This window comes from Vidua macroura, chromosome 15, assembly GCF_024509145.1.
Source record: "Vidua macroura isolate BioBank_ID:100142 chromosome 15, ASM2450914v1, whole genome shotgun sequence".
Lineage (NCBI taxonomy): Eukaryota > Metazoa > Chordata > Aves > Passeriformes > Viduidae > Vidua > Vidua macroura.
Window position 1 is genome coordinate 18,044,145 of NC_071585.1, and position 23,902 is coordinate 18,068,046.

Here is a 23,902-nt window from a genome sequence, read left to right on the forward strand (position 1 = left end):
TACTGTAATGTACTGTACTCATCCAAACTGCAGCAGAGGGCCCCAGTGAGATATAATAATATTAAAATAGTCTGTGATGATTATACACCAAGTGTACTGTAAATCCTACTGGACATAAAGCAATCAAATGCTGAATTTTATTGGGAGCTATTTGGTGTCAAACCATCTTTTAACACCATCTCAAATTATGACACCTTGGATTTTCAACCTGGGATCATCAAAACCAGCCTTGGACCTTCTGCTGTAATTCAGGAATAATCAGAACATCCAATTCCAGAATGGTTTGGGTTGAAAGGACCCTAAAGGCCATCTCGTTCCACCCCTGCCATGGGCAGGGACACCTTCCACTGTCCCAGGGTGCTCCAAGTCCCGTCCAATCTGGCCTTGGACGTTTCAAGCAATGTCTGAATCACAAAAGAGAAATTATAAGGAGGCGTTTAAGTCCTTTTCTGCAAAAACTGTGTTTCCAGAGACTGTACTTGTATTACCATTGCATCTCATGGTGTGTGTGCTGTTCCCATCCACCACATCTGTCACCCTCAGGTCCTTACACCACAGGCAAGGAAGAAGTGTCACTAAACGGCTTTTCTGCGGCACCGGCCGCTTCGGACTAAGGGCAGCAACTCAGCGACCTCTGCAGTGCTGCCAAGCTGTGTCTTTATCGCCTTTTTCTGCCATTCCTGGCGCAAGGAAAGAACTTTGGCAGAGGAGCAAAGGGAGACGGCCCCGAGCGCCCTCAGAGAGCCCGCCCTCAGCCGCGCCGCGCGCCGCGCGCTCTCGCGAGATCTCGGCCGCCCTCAGCGCCGGCGCGGCCGCGGCCCGACGGGATCTTTCGAGAATTGCCGGTACCGCGCTCCCCCCTCAGCGCCGCCGCCATGTCCGTGGTGGGCATCGACCTGGGCTTCCAGAGCTGCTACGTGGCTGTGGCCCGCGCCGGCGGCATCGAGACTGTCGCCAACGAGTACAGCGACCGCTGCACGCCGTGAGTGAGCCCGGGAGGCGCGCTGAGGCGGCGGCAAGGCGCCCGCGGGGCCCGGCGTGGCGGGGCCGGGGAGGGAGGGAAGCGGCGGGGCCGGGAGGAGCGGAGGTATAAAGTGCTCATAGAGATGCGGTAAGACGCGGCAGACACGGAGGGGGCTTCGGGCCACCCGCTCAGCTGCCTTTCGTAGAATCACAGAATTATAGGATGCTAAGGGGGTGGAAGGGACCTTAAAGCTCATCCAGTTCTACTCCTCTGCCATTGGCAGGGACACCTTCCACCATCCCACGTTGCTCCAAACCCCGTCCAGCCTGGCCTCGAACACTTCCAGGGATGGGGCAGCCACAGTTTCTGTGGGCAGTCTGTGCCAGTGTCTCCTCACCCTCACAGGGAAGAATTTCTACCCTACATCTAATTTAAATTTCCCTTCTTTCAGTCTGAAGCCGTGTTCTTTCAGCACCCCCTTGTGCTGTCAGTCCAGTTCCAGATGCAGAAACTCCGGCTTCCTTGTAGCCCCTTGAGACGCTGCAAGACGCTCCGAGGTGTCCGCACAACCTTCTCATTTCCAGGCTGAACAGCCCCAGCTCTCCCAGCCTTTGGGTGCAGTACGGCCGGTTTGTCCCCCCCGAGGCGGGCTCTGCCCTGGGGATTAGAAGGACGGGGGCTGTGAGTGTAGAGAAAAGCATCCCTGGCTGCTGCAAGTGCCAGACCTTAATTCCCTGCGTGTTCATACGCCGTGTTCTGGTAGCACGGCTGTCATTCCCCTGCGGTCCCAGCACAGCAGGACCAGGCAGGGGAGGGCTGGGCTGGTGCCGGGCTCTGTGTGAGCCCCATGGCTTGTCCTGGGATCAAAGCTTGGACAGCTGCTCAGCAGCCTGCAGTGCCAGGACAAGGGCAATGGCTTCAAAACTGACAAGAGAGGAGGTTTGCATTGGATATTGGGAAAAAATCCTTCCCTGTGAGGGTGGGCAGGCCCTGGCACAGGCTGCCCAGAGAAGCTGTGGCTGCCCCTGGATCCCTGGGAGTGTCCAAGGCCAGGCTGGATGGGCCTTGGTGCTGCCTGGGATGGTGGAAGGTGTCCCTGCCCATGGCAGGGGGACTGGATGAGCTTTAAGGTCCCTCCCAACCCACATCATTCCATGATTCCGTGATACAATGTGGTCAGTATATTCTAGCCCTGCTTTTGTAACGATCCCTCCTAACACATTCTCAACAGGAGTGTGCATTGTCTCAGTTTATTAATGAGCTCCTAAGAAGGAAAGAGAGAACTGCTGTAAAACTCTATGAATGAGTTGCAAAATGAAGGTGGGAAAAGAATTTGCATCAAGAATTGGGCATCAGACCTGGAGAGGAACTGTGGGGGAAAGCTGTCCTAGAAGTGTTTCTGGAGCTTCCCCTCTGTTGCACTGTGGCTTTATTTAGGCAGATCCTGAAGTGGCTGTCTCGGTGAGACAGTTGCATCATCTTTGATGTTTGGGGTTTTTTAGATCCCTCGCATCACTTCAGAAAGCCCAGAGTGACCTTGCTTCTCATTAGACAATACATCACTGTTTGCTTCCTCCTGTCTCTAAGCAATGAATAAATGGAGAAGAAAATTTTGAATTCAGCATGTGTGCCCGAGTATCTGGAGATCTCTTAAGTGTTCTCAATAATGTGGAAGTTTAAAGGTTAGATGTACTGGGAAAATATTGAATGTAGAGAGTATCAGAGCTGGGTTCTAATAGCTGTAGGTATTTGGCCCTCAGGGAGTTGAAGTTCTGCTGATAAATACATCTATATATTTGAGATGTGAGCACAAATCTCCCTTGTTGAAGGAGATGAGCTAAATGAAATATCTGACACAGTGCATCTCTTGGGAAATAGTTCAGTTATGGAAGCCTGAAGTGAAACTGGAAAAAATGAGCATAATGCAAATGAGAGGGTTTTAGCAGGGCTTAATCTCCAGGTACTGTTCTGAGGGAATGCAGAAAACCATTCTGCAAGCAGACCCTTCTATTAAAAGAACTTCTGCATGGTTTTTGAGTGACTTGGAATCAGAAGCCTGGTTCAAAAAGTCAGTGCTGAGCAGTTGTTACAGTGGGGAAGTCATGCAGGGTGTAGTGGCAGGTTTCCTCAGGCACGGGCTCATGCTCAGGGTTAAACACTGTGTTTTGTATGTGTTATTGTAATAATTGGTATTATTAAAATAAACCCCACTGAGTGTATTGGTCTGAGTTCAGTGGCACTGATGACACTCCCACGGAATCTGCCTTCAGCTCTGGTACTTGGATTCTTCTGGAATGCTGTAAAATTTGAACTTTTACATCCCAAAGCTGTGCGAACTGTGTTTGTCTTTGGACGTGGAAAAGTGGTAGAGAGAAAGCTAGTGGAAACGGAGAGGGAAAAATAAGATAGTTTCATTATTTCTGTAGGCATGAAGGGCCTTGAGTTAAATGAAATCATTGTGATTGACCTTCTGGAGCTGGTGCTGATGGTCAGTGCAGAGGGCCTCTGATGACCTTCACTGTGAATGTTGCTACTTAAAATGCACTGGTTAGTTTTTAGCTCCCAGAAATCGTGTAATAGTGTAATTTGTATTTCATGAGTTTACTGGTTCTTGTGAACTGATTTGGGAAATGAGACTGGTTGAAAATTCTTCCTTCTTTCCCTCCTTCTTCCTAGTTTCACTCACCTCTGTGAATGAAACTCACTACCAGGGCTTTCATCTAAATTAGTGCATTTGTGTTGGTGAGGGGATCTTGGTTTGTGAATTCAGCAGTGAAGTAGCTGGATATTTTTTTTTGTCCAAGAGAAGGGCAACAATTCATGTCTTAATTCCTTTCAGGAGACCAGAGTAAATTAATAACCAGCTCCCTGCTCTGGGCTCATTAGGTTTTTAGCTCCTGTTCCATTGGTGTGGGCCTGAGGGTCTGCAGAGCACAAACTTAATGTCATTAATAGTTGTTTCAAACACTGCAGATTTATTCAGAAATGTTAATTCTGTTGTAGCACATGCTTTAGGGTAGGCCTTGGTGCATTTGTGAAGTTGTTAGTAAATTGAAGAAGATACAAACCCAGTGCAATTCTATCACCCCAGCCTTCAGGTTGGTTTTGACAGTTTCTGCTTGGAATGCCCAATTCCAAACCTCAGGCTGAGCTGGAATGTTTCCTGTGGCAGCCCTGTGGCATCACCCTGCTGTAAAGCAGATTCTTAACCTGCTGCATGGAGAGCAGCTTAATTAGACTTAGTTGGCATGTTGTGTGAGCAGTAAAGATCTGCTTACCTAATGGCAGGGTTCCCCCCACCAAGTGGTATGAACAACTTGGATTAGAGGGCTGGATTCTGTTTTGTTAGGGCTCCTACAGTTTGTTAAATATGTAAATCAAGAGGCTTAATCGGCCAAGGAATTTCTCCTAAAAGGAGGATTTCTCTATTCAGAACTGCAGGCTGTCACAAGGCAGGGGGGAGTAAAACATAATTTCTCTTTTTGTGCTCCAGGTTATTTCAGTGGGTACAGATGAAACTCTCAAAGACCAATCTTTCTCTGCAGATGGTTTCTTTCTGCCCTTGAAGGGTTTGCCTTAAACCTGGAAAGCTTAGTTAGCACCTGCCACAGACGTGTAGGAACAACTTCCTTAATACCTGATTTACCTCGTGTTTGTCTGCTGAGCAGTCGAATGTTTCCTGTGTTATTGGCTACCAGCGTATCCCTGAGTGCATCACTACACGGGCAGTTACTGAGATAAGGCTGTCTGCCCAGTCAGTGCTTTGATGGAAGCTTGAAGGAGCATGGATGAGTTTGGGGTTAGTCTGTTCTGCAGGGAGGACCATTGCTGTTTTAAATGCAGTTATAATGCTGGATTTTCCCAGAATCCACAGAACCTCCCATGCACAGATTGCAGCGAGTGACCAACGTTTTTAATGGAGCAAATCATATAAATTACAGTGATTTTCTAGACAGTATCAGTACTTTTTACCCAGAAGATGTGCAGTAGATGTACAGCTGTAGAGTCAGTGACTGAACTCACTCTTTTCCTTGCAGAGCCTGTATATCCTTTGGGCCCAAGAATCGCTCCATTGGTGCTGCAGCTAAAAGCCAGGTGAGTGTGGGGTTTGGGTAGAACAACTTCAGAGCAGCAGTGTGGGGTTTGTCACTGCAGATAACTGATGTCCCTGAGCTGCTGCCCTGGTGTCTCCTTAACCAATGAACAGCTGAGCTGCCCTCAGCTGTTCACCATGGGCTGCTGCTTTGTCATCTGGCAGAGAAATCTCAGGGTTGATCCTTGCACATAATGAAGTGTACAAAATAAAGCTGTGCCTCTTAAGAAATTCTAATAGCTACTAATTTTTTTTCAAGTTGCGAACCTAAATTCACAAGGGGTGCTTCACCCTGCCCTAGTTTGTTCCAGTTCTATGCTTTATGATGGCTTTTAATTATGTGACTCTGTTCTATAGAATTCCATTAAGTGCATGATGGGCAGAAAGGGGGCATATTTGAGTGTAAATAGATAGAGCTTTCTTGACCCTTTGTAGCTGAATTACAACCTAAATATCTCTCTTGGGTGTTCTTGCCCATAATCTGAGTTTCTGTTGCTGTAGGCAGGTAAATGTAATTTAAGGACTGAGAAGAAGTTAAGGTGATTTGTCCTACTTGTGGTATTTGGGTCTTGCTGTATCAGATTTTATGTTGCTGTGTAAGTAACTCCTATAAAAGATGATTTATTTTTTCAAGTCTTCTACAGGAAGTGACTAGTCAAACAGTTGTTTTTTCTTAGCCTAAAAAGCCTAGAGATTTGTGAAGATTCTTTATCTAAAATTCAAAAATGCCTGGACACAGCCATGTTCTTCAAAAACAGCACAACTGTACTAGAACCAAACACAGCTGTTTTTTCCTGGAATTGAGTCTGCTTAGCTTAACGAAATCCATTGGTGCAGAGCCCTGTAGAGATGAGTATGTCCTGCACAGACTAAACTTAGAGAACATCCAGCCCAAGTTACTTAGGAAGTAGACTCCTGCCTGAGCCCAAATCCCAGGTAATGCTCTGTGGAACAGTGCCTGTCTGCTCTCTCAGTGCCTGTGGTTTTCAGTGTGTGCCTCGCTCTGGTGTCAGTGACAGAATTCCCTTCACTTGTGCTACATAAAGCCAGCTGGGATGGGCTTTCACATCTCTGTGCTGATCTCTGCTGGTAACGAAAGTCAGTCTGCCTTTTGTCAGATAAATCAAGGTGACAGTATCATTCCATGGGACCTCCTGACCTCCTAAAGCTTCATGAGCAGGTCCTTGAGTTGTTTTGTGAGAATATCTGTGTGTTGAGTGTCATGTGCATGTGATGAACTGAGCTGGAGTTTACATCCATGTGCTTGTTATGTTTGGGCAATCACTGGTTGTAGAAAGGTAGGGGGTAGAGAACAGGTAAGTGGGAAAGAGATTTTGCTAACAGTTCTAAAGAGTTTCCTACCCGTGCACTATGGAATTTGAGTGTGGTTGTAATCAATATTTTATAGCCTTGGCTCAGTTTTTAGTGTACATTTTATTTTCCATCTCAAATTTCTGTAGGTTCCCTGAGCAACCAGAGGGAAGCTGCCTCCCAGCACCTGCCCAGATTCTGTTAAGATACAAATGACAAAAATACTCTGGTGGGAGAAGCATGAGAACAAAACTCTATCTTCTGTTTGAAATTCAGATGTTCCCCTGCCACGTTGTATTAAAGATTTCTTTTCCTCTAGGTTATTTCAAATGCAAAGAATACAGTACAAAGTTTTAAAAGATTTCATGGTCGTGCATTCTCAGATCCCTTTGTTCAAGCTGAAAAAGAAAGCCTTGCCTATGAACTTGTCCAGCTGCCAACAGGCTCAACTGGCATCAAGGTAAGTCTGGCATGTTTGAGAAAGAGCCAGAGGAGGAAACTGATAAAGTTTCCTTTTATTTCTCTGTTTTCAATCTGTTCGCTGTAGTTTGTGTTCTCTTTTGAATGGAAAGCCTTAACAGGGAAGGGAATAAAAGGCTGATAATGGAGATGGTGTCTGGGTTCCTCTGCAGTGTAATGAGTGTGCACAATTTTTATTTGAAGGCCATGTATATGGAAGAAGAAAGAAACTTTACAATTGAGCAGGTGACAGGAATGCTTCTGACCAAATTAAAGGAGACTGCTGAGAATGCGCTTAAGAAGCCTGTGGTTGACTGTGTTGTTTCTGTAAGTATGGAATCCATCAAAACACACAGAACTAGTTACTGTCTGAACTGAAATGGCTGCAGCATTAAATTGAATCTGATTAAATTGGCCAGGAAACTTGAATGTCCAGGTATCTTTCTTTTCTGTTTAAACCAAATCTTACACCTCTTGGAAATTAGACTTATATCATTAATGGTCTTAAATTGCTGCTAATTAGGAGCATAAATAATATTCGATTCCTATTTTCTGATTATGTGCTCCAGAAATGAGTGCCTTGTGATATGGACTAGAAAAATGTAATTATGTAATTTTTCTTCTTTTCCTCTATTGCAACTGAAATGAGCGCTGCATTTGAAGGAGGCCTGTGCTCCATGAGCTCACTGTCCTCCCTTGTAACTCTTTCCTGAAGGTGTCTCCTGGAAATGTTAATATTGGCTCTCTGACCTCCTTGCAGGTTCCTTGTTTCTACACAGATGCAGAAAGGAGATCTGTGATGGATGCTACCCAGATTGCTGGTCTCAACTGTCTGAGACTAATCAATGAAACAACTGCAGGTAATTCCTTCCTGTCCCCCACTCAGTGTTGTCATTTTAGTACATGAAAAGGCTTTATTCTGCCAGTGAGCCTTGCTTTCTAGAATTACAGCTGCTTTTATACACTTGGAATAGATGAGTTGATCAGAAAGTTTCTTAAATTCTGGTTTGTCTTTTCATTGTATTAGAAAGGCATAAAGATATTTGGTGAATATCTGTTTTAATGCAGCTGAGGGAGGGGTGGTACTGTTTAATGTTCTTCCGTGTTTCTTTAGCATTGAGAATTCTGTTTATTCAGTGTCTGTAGCTTGAGGAGCACAATAAAATGCTAATGCTGATTCCTGATTACCACTTATTTCTTGATAATTACAAACCTCTATGTCCTAACTATACTTTTATTTCTGTAGTTGCACTTGCATATGGGATCTATAAGCAAGACCTGCCTGCCTTCGAAGAAAAGCCACGGAACGTTGTTTTTGTGGACATGGGGCATTCTGCATATCAAGTTTCTGTTTGTGCATTCAACAAAGGCAAACTGAAAGTAAACAAGCTGTTACACATCCATTTTGATTATCTGTAGAACATTCATCAGCACAGCCATGGACTGTGGCAGGCAAGCCTGCCTGGCTTCACAGAGGGGCATCCACACAGCACAGTTCTTGTTCTTAAAATTGCACTTTGTCTGGAGCAAAAAGTAGGGCAGGGAACTAGAGAGCTTTTGAGCAGTGTGTGGAGGAAGCAAACATGCCTTAATCAGCAGACTGGCAAAGAATAAAAAACCTGGATTAAATGGTTTATTCAGAAGTTATCATATCTGACTGTGCTGCTTTCAGAAAAATACTCCAGTTCAGTCATGAGATCTGGTGTTGAAGCAGGAATTCCTGCAGTGGTGTAAGTGGCAGACATTGTTTCTGAACCCTCACTGTGGTGCTCATGTACAAGTGAAGAAACATTTCTGATTGCTTTAATCTGCCAGTGGAAGCTCACCAGGTGACAGTGTACTTGTGAGTGTACACTGCCAAAGCATTGCTGTTTTGCAGCAAACACCTTTCTTACCAGCATTTTTATTATTATTAATTATTACAATCAGGACTTCACAGTTGCAATACCTTTCTCATGATTGGCTGAAGAAACAGATGCAGAATTTAAATTTTGAGGTAGTGAAATGCAGAGATATGTTCTGTCAACGTTTGTTTTCTCACAGTTTTATTTATGTGAGGAAATGTAACCTTTGTGTTTCTCTTGGATTTGTTTTTTAAACTTGGAAGCCATGGCAGTGTGGAAAGAATGCTTTGGGTTCCAGAGTGCAGGTCTGTTAGCCAGTGTAGAGGCCAAAGCCATCTGAAGGGGTATTGAGGGTAATGATTTCTGTTCCTAAAGAAATAAATTCCTGGTGTGTTTACAGAGCAGAATGAGCTGAGGTGGGTGGGCTGCAGGTGTTCTTTGCAGATAATTCCTTCATCAAAAAGGAGCACCTGTTTTAAGAGTTAATATCATTTATTTTCTTCCTGTTTTATTTTTAGCTTGGTGTTCCACCCTTAGGAGGCATCAAATATTAAACTGGGATATGACTCAAACTGACAGTGGCTAAGCAGAATTTGGAACAGAGATCTGCTCCCAGCACAGGCTATGGAGCAGATTGTGTTGCTAAGTCCTGCCCGATCTCCCTAAATTCCTTTTAAAGCAGTTGTCACCTCATTCCAGCAGATTTCTTTAATTTAGAGTTGAACTATAAACAAAGCACTGCTTTGATGTGGACTGCTGATTGCTTTCATTGGGTAATGGCACATTGTACTCTTACTGAAGGGTTCCCTTCCTTTAAGGTTCTTGCTACAGCGTTTGATACAACCCTTGGAGGCAGAAAGTTTGATGAGGTGTTGGTGGAATACTTTTGTGAGGAGTTTGGGAAGAAATACAAACTTGACATCAAGTCCAAGATCCGAGCGCTGCTGAGGCTGTACCAGGAGTGTGAGAGGCTGAAGAAGCTGATGAGTGCCAATGCCTCTGACCTGCCCATGAACATAGAGTGCTTCATGAATGATATAGATGTGTCTGGAACCATGAACAGGTAACCTTGGCTCCTCTACAAGGGGAAACTTCAGAGTGCCCTTCAGGCAGTTAAAAACTTGGTATGAAGTGTCAGCTCTTAGGGCTGCAGGGAGGTGAGAAATCAAAGAACAACATGTGCAGGAATGCTGCTGGAAATGCAAGTGTTTAGAGCCTGGTCAGTGGCCTTGAGTTAGGAGGGAGGGCTGGGAATGTTGCAAGGATGCCAGGGTTACTGGAACCCGGTTTTGTCTGGGAGAACATACCAAAGTATAAAGCTGGGACTGGGGGAGAGAAAACCCTGCAGTACACAGTGAAAGTGGCATTCCTTCAGTTTGGGCATCCTGTTGTTTGCAATGTTGTTTATGGTGTGCTAGAGCTTTGTTTACGGCTTCTTCCAACAGGAGCAAGTTTTTGGAGATGTGTGAAGGACTCCTGGCAAGAGTGGAGCCGCCCCTTCGCAGCGTGCTGGAGCAAGCCAGTGAGTGGGGAGTGTGGGGGCAGTGGTGTGCTCTGCATGCAGACAGGAGCCAGCCAGAGTGCAGGCTGCCTTTGCATGTTGGACACAAGGCTTTACCACAAACAACCGTTTCCTGCTTACCAGCTACAAGATTAAAAAACTTTCTCTCTCAAGCTAAGAGCTGAAATTTTTACTGCTTAGAAACTTAGCCTAAAGTTGGTCTATTAAAACTTCTGGTTTATGATGTCGGTGTATTAATGTGAAAGAGAAACATATCATGCATTGTCTCACTCCTTTCTAGGGTTGAAGAAGGAGGATATTCATGCAGTAGAGATAGTTGGTGGTACCACAAGAATCCCTGCTGTCAAAGAGAAGATCAGTAAATTTTTTGGCAAAGAAGTCAGTACAACCCTGAATGCAGATGAGGCTGTGGCACGAGGCTGTGCACTGCAGGTAAAAAGTGCTGTTTGCTTTAGCTGTGAGAATATTAAGCAGCATCAATAGCTACTTGCTGAATGAAATGCTTGTTCACCTAAAGTCTGAACATTTGTAATGTGGCTTTTGTGCTCTTGCAGTGTGCAATTTTGTCCCCGGCTTTCAAAGTGAGAGAGTTTTCTATCACAGATTTGATACCGTACCCCATCTCTTTGCGATGGAATTCGCCAGCAGAGGAAGGCCTGAGGTAAAACCAGTACGATCTTCTTGCATGTTACAGCTTAAAATTACAGGTGATGATTAGAGTAAATAACAAACATCAAGAAATACCCTTAGAACTGGGTATTTCCAGGGTTAAATGCCCATTTAACACTTCCAGTTTTGACACTTCTGAAGTTAATGATGGCAGAAAACAAAACCGAGGTCGAGTGGCAGTTTGGCACTTCCTGCGTGGCTGTTGTGTTACTTAGCCTGAAGGATCAGGACAGTCTTGTCACTTCTTAAGGAAACTTTTTCCCTAAGAGTATCTAGAAATGTTTAGTTACCTTACCAGCTGTGTTGTCATACTGAACACAGGCTGTGTTTTCTCTTGCAGTGACTGTGAGGTCTTCCCCAAGAACCACCCTGCTCCCTTTTCCAAGGTCCTCACTTTCTACAGGAAGGAGCCCTTCACTCTGGAGGCCTACTACAGTTCCCCCAAGGAGCTGCCTTACCCAGACCCTGCTATAGGTTAGCACCATTTTGTACCTTTAACTAAGAGTCTTTGCTGGGTTTCAAGCCTTTTCTGTCTAATTAGGCTGGACATGCAGCCTACTGCAAATGCTCTCAGGACAACATTTCAAATGAATTTTTCAGTAAAATAGGTGGAGTAGCATGAAGTTTATGGGCAAAAAGAGCATCCTAATACTGGGGCAAACATGGAAGGGGCACGCTGAGAGTTGTGCAGTCTTTTGCTCTGATAAAAGTAACACTAGGTTTGACATAAAGAATTCCCAATAGCTGTGCCCCAGCATTGCTGAGTAAAAAAACTGGATTGTCCAACTTGAGTGGGTTTTAACATTCCCTGAGCACATTGCAGTGAGCTGTGTCAGCAGCAGTTGGGGTTTGCTTTGCATTCAGAACTGAGGTTAATCAAAAGTGTTTGGTTTTTTTTCTGTCTATTTAGCTCACTTCTTGGTTCAGAAGGTCACTCCTCAAACAGATGGATCCAGTTCCAAAGTGAAAGTCAAAGTTAGAATAAATATCCATGGCATCTTCAGTGTTTCAAGCGCATCTCTGGTGGAGGTTCATAAATCTGATGAGAACGAGGAGCCAATGGAGACAGATCAGCACGCGAAGGAGGAAGAGGTAACAGACTCACTGCTCCCAGCTGCTCAGAATCCCCATGAAGCACAGCTGGACATGGGCTCAGGCTTGTGTAAGGATTTACTAGACATGCCCACAACTGAAATATGAGATTGAGTACTCATTGTAGTATGTTACACCAGTGATAGATCTCTTGAAATTAGGACTTGAAGTGTAGATCAAATTCTTACTGATTGAGCTGTGGCTTGCTGGAGCAAAGACTGGAGCTCATAATTTATTCCTGCAGTTTTCATTCTGTTTGTTTTGCCTAAAGAGTATTAGAGGTGTTACAGGATCAGCCTAGGAACTGAAGCAGTGATCTGCATTTGTTTAATGTGTGAAATTGGATCTCTCTGAATTTCAGAAGATGCAAGTAGACGAGGAGCAACAAAAGGCTGAAGAGCAACAGCAAACCCAGCCTGAAAATAAGGCAGAGTCTGAAGAAATGGAGGTAACAGGAGCATTTGAGACTTTATTTTCATGAGATTTGTGAGACTATGAGGAGTGTGAGCACGTCTGCTGCCTTTGTCATAGTTCTGGAAGCTGAACTTGTATTTCAATGCACTGGTGGTCTATTGTGATTAGAGCTTTAGAAAGGACACAAATGGCACTGATAACTGCAGACCTGTCAGGTGACCTGGTACTGATAAAATGGGGGAACTCTCCTGTTCAGGGAAGAAATAATCATCTAGTTTTCAATAACTTGAATACTAGAACAGTGTTCTGCCATGAGCACCCTCTCCCATGAATGTAGAGTGCCCAGAAAAGGTCAGTGGCTGCATTAATTGCCTCAGGATTCAGCAGCTGCGGTGTCAGAATGGCAGGGAGTGTTTGGTTTTCTTGTTGAGGTGCTAACTCAGTTTTTCTGATGTGAACTTTGATTGCTCCCCTTGAACTGAGTGGTGATGCTGTTTTTACTGTGAATGTAATTATATTTTAATGCAGACTTGTCAGGCTGACTCGAAAGACAAGAAAGTGGATCAGCCACCTCAGGCCAAGAAGGCCAAAGTGAAGACGACCACAGTGGACCTTCCCATCGAGAACCAGCTGGTGTGGCAGATAGGGAAGGACATGCTCAACTTGTTCATTGAGAACGAGGTAAACTCTTCCTGCCCAAGCTAAAAATGTCACTTGTTGGTCTCCAGAATTGCTGTTGTTCGTTAAACGTGGTTAAGGATGGTAAGGAAAGGATTAAAAGGAATAAAACAAGCAGTTAGAAGTCTGAGGTGAACAACAGTGCCCCGTGGAGGCAGAATACATTCATTGCTCCTGGTCAGGGGAGCTGTCGCTCTCAAAGGGCTGTTCTGCAGAAAACCTCCAGAAGGTGCAGGTGACCCGCAGGGTGGAGGAGGATTGTCCTGTGCTGTATTGGACATCACACCAAAACTGAAATCAGTTTTTAGCCATGGGCCGTGTTAGAACAGTTTTGCAAAATCTTGATCTGGTTTGAGCCTTTGCTAACAAGGTGCCCTGGAAATAAATGTTAAATAATGAGCTTTTTAGCCAATTAATTTGATACCTTGTTCACAGGGTAAGATGATAATGCAGGATAAGCTGGAGAAGGAGAGGAATGATGCCAAGAATGCAGTGGAGGAGTATGTGTACGAAATGAGAGACAAACTCTGCGGTGTTTATGAGAAATTCGTCAGTGAGGATGTGAGTATTGCTGCTCGACTGTCCTGATACATTGTGGTACAATCAGCAGTTGGATTTAGTAACTCTTGACCTGTATCACATACTATACTTACATAAGTTACATATTCAGACTTTAAATTTGAAGAAATAATTGTAACCTTTCTGGCTCTGATGATAATCTGCTAAATGTGGGCACCTGTATCTGAACTGGTTGCCTGAAAATCTCTTGGCGTTATTAATCAGCTTTCCCTGTTGTACTGAAGGAGCTTGGTGTGTGATGAAGTTAACTCTGCTTTTAGGGATGACTCTCTGAACACCTGACTGCATCTCCATTGACTGCAGTGGAGCTTTGCCAGCCAGGTGTCTGCAGAGCCCAAACTGGGACATGCCAGGTGACATTTATGGCACCTTTGCTCAAGAAGAGTTTCCCTCTGTTCTCAGGCTTGTTTACGTAGTGACAATGAAAACGTGCAGGGGACAAAAAAGCCTTTGATGTGACAGTATTTGATCTGAACTGTGGCTGTCACACATGGTTCTTCCTTGGGCCTGGAATCCACCACAAAGCTCTACAGAAGAAAATTTAGTTCTTACTTTTCTCTAAAATAGGATAAAGAGTTCCAGGCGGAGTTCTTTAGATTCTAAAAATACAACCCTTCCAGAAAGGTTCCAGGTACCATTTAATGCCATTTGTCACCTAATAAATGATGTCACCTGCCTGTTTTGTGTGCATTGCTGCAGGATCGCAATAGCTTCACACTGAAGCTAGAAGATACAGAAAATTGGCTTTATGAAGATGGTGAAGACCAGCCCAAACAAATATACATTGATAAACTGGCAGAACTGAAGGTGAGTGGTTTTTACATTCCCATGGGAATTTACCAAAGCTGGAGAACTTTGTTCCAGTGAGGAGCTGTCTGGGGTCTGCTGGTTCTGAGGTAACAACAGCCTGCTGTGGATTGGTAGTGTGTGGGGAGTAGGTCTCCAACAGACCTGTAGCAGCAGGGCTGAGGGAGGCTCAGTCTTTCCTGTAAGTTGAGGGAAGAGTCAGAGTTCCGAGGAGTTCAGGAAAGCTGATGTATCCTGTCAAACCTTGAGGATCCCTCAGTGATGCTCCATCAGTTTTATAGCTGTTGTGCTTTGTTTCAGACTCTGGGTCAGCCTATTCAGGCAAGATTCCAAGAATCAGAGGAAAGACCAAAAGCATTTGAGGACTTGGGGAAGCAAATCCAGCAGTACATGAAAGCTGTTCATGCATTCAAAGCAAAGGTATTTTCATACTTAATTTCTGAAAAATACAAGGAAATTGTACAAATATTTTCTGAATTTTAGGTAACCTGCTTCAGACAAAAATCTGGTGTAACCTTCCAGTGAGCTTATGAGTTCTTGATGTTTAATAGATTTTCAGAAGTGGCTTTGGGCCTTGCACATCCCTTTTTAATCAGGTCCCTTTTTAATCAGTCCTTTTTAATCAGTCCCTTTTTAATCAGGTGTTGATTTCCTCATGGAGGCAAAATGCCAGCAGCAGGAGATCTTCAGTCTCTGGTTACCGAGCTGTGGGTGATCACTTCTGTTGATTTGTTAACCACAACAGCTCTTGGCTAAATGGTCTTTTAGTATTTTGAAGCTAAGTTTTGAGGAAATCAGGATGCAGTTTGTGCTCAACCACTGACACAGCTGCTCCTGTTTGGGTGTTGCAGGATGAACTGTATGATCATCTTGATGAAGCAGACGTGGCAAAGGTGGAGAAGAGCACCAATGAAGCCATGGAGTGGATGAACAACAACCTCAACCTTCAGAACAAGAGGAGTCTTACTTTGGACCCAGTTATAAAAGCAAAAGACATACAGTCGAAAGCAAAAGTAAGTTTTTCTACGTAATTCACTGTATTTCTGTGATTTTTTGTGTTTATTACTCTATCAGAAAACTCTGAGGTGAGAAATCTCAAAAGTACCAGGGAACATCAACCCTCAACTGGAGTATTCCCAACAGTGGTTTCAAAAGTTAAAGTTCAACTGTGGGAGATAAAACCATTTCTAAGGATGTGCTATTTCTGTGTTTTCTAGGAATTGGCAAGTATTTGTAACCCCATAGTGAACAAACCCAAACCCAAGGTGGAGCTGCCGAAGGAGGAGCAGAAGCCGACGGAACCCAACGGACCATTGGACGGGCAGGGGGACACCGAGAGCGGGACCCAGCCCCCCGAGCAGGGCTCTGCCCCCACAGCCACCGACAAGAAGCTTCCAGAAATGGACATTGACTGAATTTCAGCACTTGTTTATATTATTGCAAACTACAATAAAGCTTTAAGTTGTCAACTTTGTACGTTCTGAATACAAACTGAAGCAAGTGAATCCCGCAGCACTCTTGGTAACTCTTGGAGAGGTTTGGGCAGGGCAGCAGGTCAGAAGGCGGAGGTGGCGAAGGACTCGCTCAGCTCAGCAGTGTTTGCCTTTATTGATTGTATTTAGAAGTTTTGGTAGTCTAACTAGACCTCTAGGAACAGCCATAAGCTGCTTCTCCATTTTTAATGTCCAGGCTGAGTCAATTCTCCCTTGAAGGAGGGAGATGGCAACTTCTGAAGTCTGATGTGCATCCTGCTCTTCCCATTCCCTGTGGATTGCAGCACTGGCACTACAGGGAGGGCAGGGGAGAGCCAAGGCAGAGTCTTCCATTGCTCTTGGTTTAGTGTGAATGCCTGCTCTGGACTCACTCTGATTTGCACTGGAACAGTTGATGGTTACAGGAGGTTTGCAGAGCAGGGGTGGCTCATCAGCACCTTTATTCCTTAGCCCAGACTGCAGATCAGACTCAGAATGTGCTCCTGGACAGGGGAGTGGGTTTCTCACAAACTCCCCAGCTAATTAGGCCCTGTAAACTCCTTGTCTTTAGTTAAATTAGCTGCTTGTAGAAAGAGTGAATACTTGTATTTCAGCTGCCTATGCTGATAGTTGATTCTGACTTGTTCCTAACTTTTTCTGGCAGGGGTATGCTTGCTTCCACGAGGCCTTCATTTGGAATGCTTGGTTTTTTTGTTTTGGTTTCTTTTTTTCCAGGAAAACCAAGAACTGATGGATATGTTGGTTTGTTCTGTTTTTTTTTTCTATGAGCTTTATACAATGAATTGCTTCTAGTACTGATTGTCATTAAACTTGCAAAAATTAATTTGTATGTGTTAAAATCCAAAGCTGAAAAACACCCATTCAGTTATTGCAAGAAATAAATGCACTGGATTCTACTGGATCGCCTGCTGCAGCTGTTGATTCCAATGCAGAGAGCGGTGCCGGGGTGGAGGGAAGGGCTGCGTCCCTGGTTCTTGGGGTGTGCCAGGAGCTCTGCTCGGCTGCTCCGGGGCTTTGCGGCTTCCCGCGGGGTGTGGGCGGGTGTGAGTTTAATCCCCCTGTAATAAATCACAACCACGGAAAGCCCCGCGTTCGACGGGACCCATAGGGCTCAGTGGGTCCAGCTCCTGCCCCTGCACAGGCACCCCAGCGCTCCCGCCGTGCCCCTTCCCGCGGGAGCCCGCTCGGTGCCCGAGCACCGCTGCTGGACGCGCCCGCTCGGTGCCGGCAGGGGCGGCAGGCGGGGCCCGCAGCGGCACCGAGCACCCCGGGCTGGGCCGGCCGGGCCCTCCCGGCCGCCGGGGGAGCTGCGGGGCCGGGCCGGCGCCTCCTCCGCCCGCCGGCGCTTCCCGTCCCTTCCATTCCCTTCCCTTCCCGTGCTCTCCCTTCCCGTCCCTCCCCGCCGCCGCTCCGCGAGGGGCAGGGCCGGGTCCCCCTCGCTGTCCCCGGCCCGCGCGGCCCGGCCGCGGCTGCCCCGGTGAGGAGCGGGTGAGGAGCGGGTGAGGGGGGCCGGGCCGGGCGGTGGCAGCGGCCGGAGCCGCCATAGCCGCGGGGAGCTGGGCCTGGAGCGCGGGGCTCGGGCCCGGCCCCGCTGCTCCGTCACTGCTCCTGCGGCTGGACATGAGCCCCAAGCCCTGGGCGAGCCGTCGGGCACGGGGGCACCGAGGGGACTCTGACCCCGAGCCCGTGGTGGGGGTGTTTGTCCGCGGCGGCCGCGGGCCTCGGCAGCGCCGTGCCCTGAGGGAGCAGCAGCGGCCGGCCCTGCGGGGATGGGCGCTCAGGGAGCGGCTCCCCGGCTCTGCCTCCGCGCCGCTCTGACTCGAAAGCCAACTCAGCAAACTGGCTTTATGTCCCCAAATGTAGAGCTGAGTGCGTCTACAAGATGCCTGTGCAGGATTTGAACCTTTTTGTGGTATTTTCAATCACAAATGGGACTGTTTCCCTGTTTGCATTACAGCACTGGAGCTACTGTTACTAATTAATTTTCCTGTGTTTTTTGGGGGATCAGTTTTCTTCCATACATCAGTGAAATGTCCCTGTGTCACCTGTGCCATCTCCATATTTCGTTATTTCCCCCCTTACAGCTGTCTTTACCTAATAACACACAGTTTGCTTTCTGACTTTTCAATATTCTGTTGGGCATTTTAAAAAATTTTATAAAGCTACCAGTATTTTTTTTTTCAACCTGTACAATACCTAATTATATTTCACATTGTTTTAGATTGGTTACCTGGGTTTTTCTAAAGTTTACTATGCTATAAAATAGCTGCCTCAAACTGATAATTTGAATTGGATGCATTAACTTGGTTGATGTTGCAGAGTGGTGGCAACTCTACAGAAAAGTTAAATGTCTTCAGAGGACAAGGAGGCTCAGGAGGACGAGCTGCTGGCTCTGGCCAGCATCTACGATGAGGATGAGTTTAAGAGAGCAGAGTCTGCCCAAGGAGGAGAAACAAGAATTTGTCTGGAGTTGCCTCAAGACTTCAAAATTTTTGTGAGGGGTGAGTTGAGATGTTTTGTGTTATCCCAAGGGAGGCTTTACCAAGCTCAGGTGGTTGTTGGGGAGTGACCTGAGGGAGCAGTGACTGCACAGAGCTGTGGCTCACCCTCTGCTCTGCTCCTTGGGGATTGTGTTTGAGCAGTTTAATCCTCGTGCACAGGACGTCCTCAGTAAACTTCAAAATCACAGATGAGAAACAGCACTTCTTCAGAATAATTAAGTTTCTTTATTTATTCATATTTATTATGTTTCTTTATTTATTATTAAGTTTCTTTATTTATTATTAAGTTTCTTTATTTATTCATATTTATTATGAATATTCCCCCAGTGATATGTGTTTCCAGGCTCCTGGTTTGTGCAGAATCTGACGTTTCACAGTGCTGCTGTTTAACTGCTTTAATCACAGACCTCCAACCCTTGACATTTTACTGCACTGAGAGTTTTGTTGTTTAGGGTGGAACAAACAGTTTTAACCCCAGAAATACATCAAATTAACAGACATTGGGTGCTGTCAGAAGCAGCAGCAGTTGGTTCATTTTCATTTTTCTGCTATTTCTCCCACTGGCTCAGGCAGTTCCACAGAGAGCCTCCAGAGCAGTGGCTTCGAGTACTCCGTGTGCTTCCTGCCTCCCCTCGTGCTGAATTTCGAGCTCCCACCCGACTACCCATCGACCTCCCCGCCCGTGTTCACCCTCAGTGGGAAATGGCTCTCCCAGGCCCAGGTTTGCAGAGGATTTTTTACATTTTGACTGCTGAGTAAGTTAATAATTAACAGTTAAGCAAAGTAAAATAACCAAGCTCCTCAGTTGGCTCTTTGTCTCTTGCTGGTTTTCATTTGAGTACTATTCTGAAGAAAGAAAACTTGCATCTGTGAGAACTATTTTATTCAGCATGAAAACTGCTGAATCTGAAATCAACGTTTGCACTGAGGACTGTGTGAGGGGAGGAGCCCAGTGAGGAGTTACAAACTTACTGAAATCGGGAATTGTTTGTTCTTTCCCAGCTCAGCGCTCTTTGCAAGCACTTGGACAACGTGTGGGAAGAGAACCGAGGCTGTGTGGTGCTCTTTGCCTGGATGCAGTTTCTGAAGGAGGAAACACTGAATTACCTGAATATCTCATCGCCATATGAGCTGAAAATGTGCCCTCAGGGGAAGGGGCAGGGCCGGACACCAGCGGGGCCCCTCGAGGCTGGGAAGGACTGTGGGGGTGCCACAGGCTCTGCCACAGCTGAGGCAGAAATCGTGGATGCCAGGGCTGTGCAGGATGTGGAGTCCTTGTCCAGTCTGGTCAGGGAGATCTTGGACTTCGACCAGGCCCAGAGGAGGAAGTGCTTTAACAGTAAGATGTACTCGTGCAGTATCTGCTTCTGTGAGAAGCTGGGCAGTGAGTGCATGCACCTCACCGAGTGCAGCCACGTGTACTGCAAGGCCTGCCTGAAGGACTACTTTGAAATCCAGATCAGGGATGGACAGGTGCACTGCCTCAACTGCCCCGAGCCCAAGTGTTCTTCTGTCGCCACTCCAGGCCAGGTAATTCCCATGCACAGGGGCTGGGAGCTCTGGAACCCAACCCGAGTTCAGGGCCTGGCTGTGGCCCTGCATGCTGGACATTGGCAGTCACAGAGTCATTTAGGTCAGAAAAGACCTCCAAGGTCACCAAGTTCAGCCTTTGACTCAGTCTCACCATGCCACTAAACCGTGTCAGGAAGTGCCACTTCCTTGGACACCTCCAGGGATGGGGATCCAAACCTCCCTGGGCAGTTCCAGTGCCTGAGCACCCTTTCCATGGGGAAATTCCTGCTGATGTCCACCCTGAGCCTGCCCTGGCCCAGCCTGAGGCCGTTCCCTCTCCTCCTGTCCCTGTTCCCTGGGAGCAGATCCCTGACCCTCTGTGACCTTTTGGAGAATCTAAAGTGGATTCATCCCAGCTCTTGGTATGTTTTCAGTGACTTGCTGTTTGTTGCTGCAGCAGGCTCAGAATTACAGATGCAAGGCATCAGGGAATCCCAGAGTGGTTTGGGTTGGAAGGGACCATAAAGCTCATCCAGTGCCATGGCAAGGACACCTTCCACTGTCCCAGGCTGCTCCAAACCCATCCAGCCAGGCCTTGGGCACTGCCAGGGATCCGGGGGCAGCCCCAGCTGCTCTGGGCACCTGTGCCAGGGCCTGGGTGCGTGTGGGTGAAGGTTTGTTGCCTGCATGGGCTGTGTTGGCAGGTGAAGGAGCTGGTTGGGGAGGAGCTGTTTGCCCGCTACGACCGCCTGCTGCTGCAGTCCAGCCTGGACCTGATGGCTGACGTGGTTTATTGCCCCCGGCCCAGCTGCCAGACCCCCGTGATGCAGGAGCCCGGCTGCACCATGGGCATCTGCTCCTGCTGCAACTACGCCTTCTGCACCGTCTGCAAGATGACTTACCATGGGGTGTCCCCCTGCAAGGTCACTGCAGGTGAGTCGCCTCCCCTGGGCCCCACAGTCACCCACACACAGCTAAATCTTGGGTGGAAAAGTCCCAAGTTGGGCCAGGGCTTTCTGAGCTTTCTGAAAGGTGCGCTCATTTGAAGGAGGGCAGTTGCTGGCAATTCAATATTCCTTTGGTGAGACTCCTCAGCTCAGGAGCTCCCTAAACTGCTGGTTGTCAAATGCTGAGAGGCTGTAGCAGGGGAAGAATTCCTTTATATTTTTATTTGTATTGTCAGAGTTAATTCTGGAATCAGGTGGAGGCTTCTCTCTCTGGCCTTAAAATACTGTGACAGAATTTCATTAAATATATAGTCAGAAAAAAACCCTCAATTTTTAGTTCATTTTACATTGTTCTAATTCCATCAACAGATCTCTTTTATAATAAAACAGGGTAAAACTGCTGAATTTTGAGGCAGAGTTTTGGTTTTAATATTATCATCTTATATATTTTAATAGTTTTCTTGCTTTTTAATTAATGACATTATTGTTCTTTGAGAATCTTTGTGCTGCAATTAGCTGGACTTCTGTATCTGATATCTTACTAAAGCTGTTTGGTTTGGTTTGATTTTGCCCCCCAGAGAAATTAATGGATTTGAGGAATGAGTATTTAGAAGCAGATGAGGCAAATAAAAGATTTTTGGAACAACGCTATGGCAAGAGAGTGATTCAGAAAGCCTTGGAGGAGATGGAGAGTAAGGAATGGCTGGAAAAGAACTCCAAGTCTTGTCCTTGCTGTGGGACCCACATCGAGGTGAGTGAGGAAGGAAAGGCTGGGGAATCGTGGAACAGAAAATAACTCACAAGGAGGCAGTTCTGGGTGTGTTGGAGTCTCTAGGGAGAGGAAATCTCTAGGAAATACTAAGAGAACTTTCCATTTCTGTGTGGCATGGAAAAGGAGGCGAGGTGATATTTGTGGATCCCAAGGACTGGAGTACAAACAATGACTGGTGGTCAGGCTCCCACACTAAACACATCCAGGCTGACTCTGGATCTGTATGAATCCTTTTGTTTTCCTGGTTTTTCAGGCTACCTCTGGCTCACACTAGAGCTGGAAATCAATCCAGCTTCAGAAAACGACTAATTTCCAGTATTTTTAGTATTATAACCAATTTGCAGTGCTGGGATTCCAGCTGCCAGTGAAAATACCAGTGTGTGGTGGAGCCAGGGGGGATCGTGCTCACTGTGCTGTGGTTCTGGGGGCTGTTGGCAGAGAGGCACTGAGGCCTGCCACAGTGGGGCTCTGTTACCACCATTTCTTGGTTTTTCCCCCAGAAACTGGATGGCTGTAACAAGATGACGTGCACAGGGTGCATGCAGTATTTCTGCTGGCTCTGCATGGGCTCCCTGTCCCGGGCCAACCCCTACCGGCACTTCAACGACCCCTCCTCCCCCTGCTTCAACAGGTCGGTGCTTCAGGGGCCCCTCCACTGCTCCAACACCTATTGGCTACTTTTCCTTACAGTCTCTCCCAGATTCTTTCCTGAAATTTGTAGCTACAGTTTAAGACACAGTGTCTCCTCTCAAATATTTGCACTAACAGTAAAAATGAGGAGTGATTTCAGAATATGGTTTTGCTTTTGAAGAGCTTCAGGTTTAAAATTCTGGAGGAGTCTTCTGAGCCTATTCCTGATTTTTTTGGTCAGGTCATGACCTCAGCCTTTCTGTGCTGCCACAGCCTGCAGGGAAGTGCTTCCCTGCCAATGCTCAGGAGCAGCTCGAGGATTTGGGGAAGAGCTGCTCCAAGGAGCTGCAGATTTGCCTGACATTCCCTTGGGGATGAGCCAAGGGACAGAGGTGCTGCTGTGGGACAGGTGACAGGCAGGTCACACCAGGGGGACAATGGCAGCCTCTCTTGTCCCTTCCACAGGGCACAGGTGGTGGTTTGTGATACTGAAAAAAGCAAGGGAATTTGCTGTACTGTTGTTGCATTTAGGGTGATAATTTTTTTAACATATTTGACTTTTTTTTACGCCCTAATATCGCTGATTTTCTGTCTTGCAGATTGTTTCAAGCCATGCACATCGACGATGGGGAGTTCTGGGAAGGGGAAGATAATGCTCAGTAGCTTCCTCCAGCACCAAAAGGTGAACAAACCAGAGAGAGATGCTTTTTGTGTCCTTTGTTTGCTTTTCACTTCCATTGTGTGACAGAAGAGTGGTAACTGCACTGCAGGACGCTCACACCTCAGAGCCTCTTGCCAAAACCAAAGGAGACCTTTTCCCCATCCTGGGATCAGGATCATCATGGAATGTCCAAACAAACATGTCCATTATTAAAGTCAGAAACTGGAAAAACATTGGAAAAAAATATATAAAGAGGTGCCCCTTTTTTAAAAGCCAACAGACAAAACTGAAGCCTGAAATCCTGGAAGTATTTTGGGGGTTTCCTTTAGGGACAGTGACCTTTGGCTCATGAATATTGTGGGGTTTGGGGTGCTTTGGTGGAGCTGTAGTGCTCTCTCTGGAGCTGCTTGGACTGGGGGAGTTTTCTGATACAATACAGAAATTTCTTCCTTATTCAGCAACAAAGTTTGTTGCTCTTATGAGTTTCCTGATGTGCTTCTCTGAAAAGCAGCTCCTGGCTCTGTCACTGGTACTTTCTAATGACATTAAAGCTGATTATCCCCAACCCCTCTTGTTGGCTGCTGTGCCTGAGCCTTTGCATCCCTGAGAGCTTGGGCAGAAAATGACCAACAGCCTTTTCCAGGGATTCCTGTGAGGCTGGTGACTCCCTGTGTTGCTGTTGGATTCCCTCACGTTGCCTGTCCTTGTTTTGGCAGGGATGAGTGCCAAGGCATTGAGCTGAGGATGTGACCAGTGAGAGGGTGAAAAGTATCAGGAAGAGATGAACTTGAATTCTTCAAGATACTGACAATTACCTTGTGTTCTCAGTTGATGAAGTAATTTATTTTTTATTAACTCTTCGTATAAGAAATTTGATGGTTGATACTTTTGCTTCTGGACTAGATCCTTTATTTCCACTGGTTTTGCACTTCAAATTATTTCAGTAACCAAATT

At 46.4% G+C, this 23,902-nt stretch overlaps 3 protein-coding genes across 5 annotated transcripts in view; all 3 read left to right on the top strand.

The window, feature by feature from the left end:
• FABP6 (fatty acid binding protein 6) overlaps window positions 1-2,077 on the top strand; it is a 103,526-nt gene extending 101,449 nt beyond the window's left edge. Inside the window, exon 4 of the mRNA XM_053991048.1 lies at window positions 2,055-2,077. The gene's annotated coding sequence lies outside the window, so the exon portion shown is untranslated. The remainder of the gene's footprint in view (window positions 1-2,054) is intronic.
• HSPA4 (heat shock protein family A (Hsp70) member 4) lies at window positions 828-16,821 on the top strand. 2 transcript variants are annotated; one of them, XM_053991019.1, is made up of 19 exons: window positions 828-982; window positions 5,002-5,059; window positions 6,688-6,828; window positions 7,032-7,154; window positions 7,588-7,687; window positions 8,074-8,207; window positions 9,490-9,734; window positions 10,117-10,193; window positions 10,474-10,625; window positions 10,748-10,854; window positions 11,203-11,336; window positions 11,773-11,954; window positions 12,316-12,402; window positions 12,897-13,049; window positions 13,482-13,607; window positions 14,325-14,432; window positions 14,733-14,852; window positions 15,284-15,445; window positions 15,650-16,821. In XM_053991019.1, the coding sequence occupies exons 1-19, from the start codon at window positions 876-878 to the stop codon at window positions 15,845-15,847; spliced, it is 2,514 nt and encodes an 837-aa protein (XP_053846994.1). In that variant the 5' UTR covers window positions 828-875; the 3' UTR covers window positions 15,848-16,821. The 2 variants fall into 2 exon arrangements, with proteins under 2 accessions (XP_053846994.1, XP_053846995.1); XM_053991020.1 differs by lacking the exon at window positions 828-982 and adding an exon at window positions 1,079-1,111.
• Window positions 16,822-17,199: 378 nt separating this feature from the next.
• RNF14 (ring finger protein 14) lies at window positions 17,200-23,833 on the top strand. 2 transcript variants are annotated; one of them, XM_053991029.1, is made up of 9 exons: window positions 17,200-17,402; window positions 18,245-18,426; window positions 18,996-19,147; window positions 19,429-19,956; window positions 20,643-20,871; window positions 21,464-21,636; window positions 22,158-22,288; window positions 22,887-22,969; window positions 23,665-23,833. In XM_053991029.1, the coding sequence occupies exons 2-8, from the start codon at window positions 18,273-18,275 to the stop codon at window positions 22,948-22,950; spliced, it is 1,431 nt and encodes a 476-aa protein (XP_053847004.1). In that variant the 5' UTR covers window positions 17,200-17,402; window positions 18,245-18,272; the 3' UTR covers window positions 22,951-22,969; window positions 23,665-23,833. The 2 variants fall into 2 exon arrangements, with proteins under 2 accessions (XP_053847004.1, XP_053847005.1); XM_053991030.1 differs by lacking the exon at window positions 23,665-23,833 and having other exon boundaries at window positions 17,201-17,413; window positions 22,887-23,518.
• Window positions 23,834-23,902: the final 69 nt, after the last annotated feature.

Bases quoted from the DNA above. Each gene is read 5' to 3' on its own strand.
- RNF14 (XM_053991029.1), top strand. From the start codon at position 18,273: ATGTCTTCAGAGGACAAGGAGGCTCAGGAGGACGAGCTGCTGGCTCTG. The intron at 19,957-20,642 runs GTAATTCCCATG...CTGTGTTGGCAG, and splicing joins CTGTCGCCACTCCAGGCCAG to GTGAAGGAGCTGGTTGGGGA. The intron at 21,637-22,157 runs GTGAGTGAGGAA...TTTTTCCCCCAG, and splicing joins GCTGTGGGACCCACATCGAG to AAACTGGATGGCTGTAACAA.
- HSPA4 (XM_053991019.1), top strand. From the start codon at position 876: ATGTCCGTGGTGGGCATCGACCTGGGCTTCCAGAGCTGCTACGTGGCT. The intron at 7,155-7,587 runs GTAAGTATGGAA...ACCTCCTTGCAG, and splicing joins TGGTTGACTGTGTTGTTTCT to GTTCCTTGTTTCTACACAGA. The intron at 10,855-11,202 runs GTAAAACCAGTA...TTTCTCTTGCAG, and splicing joins CCAGCAGAGGAAGGCCTGAG to TGACTGTGAGGTCTTCCCCA.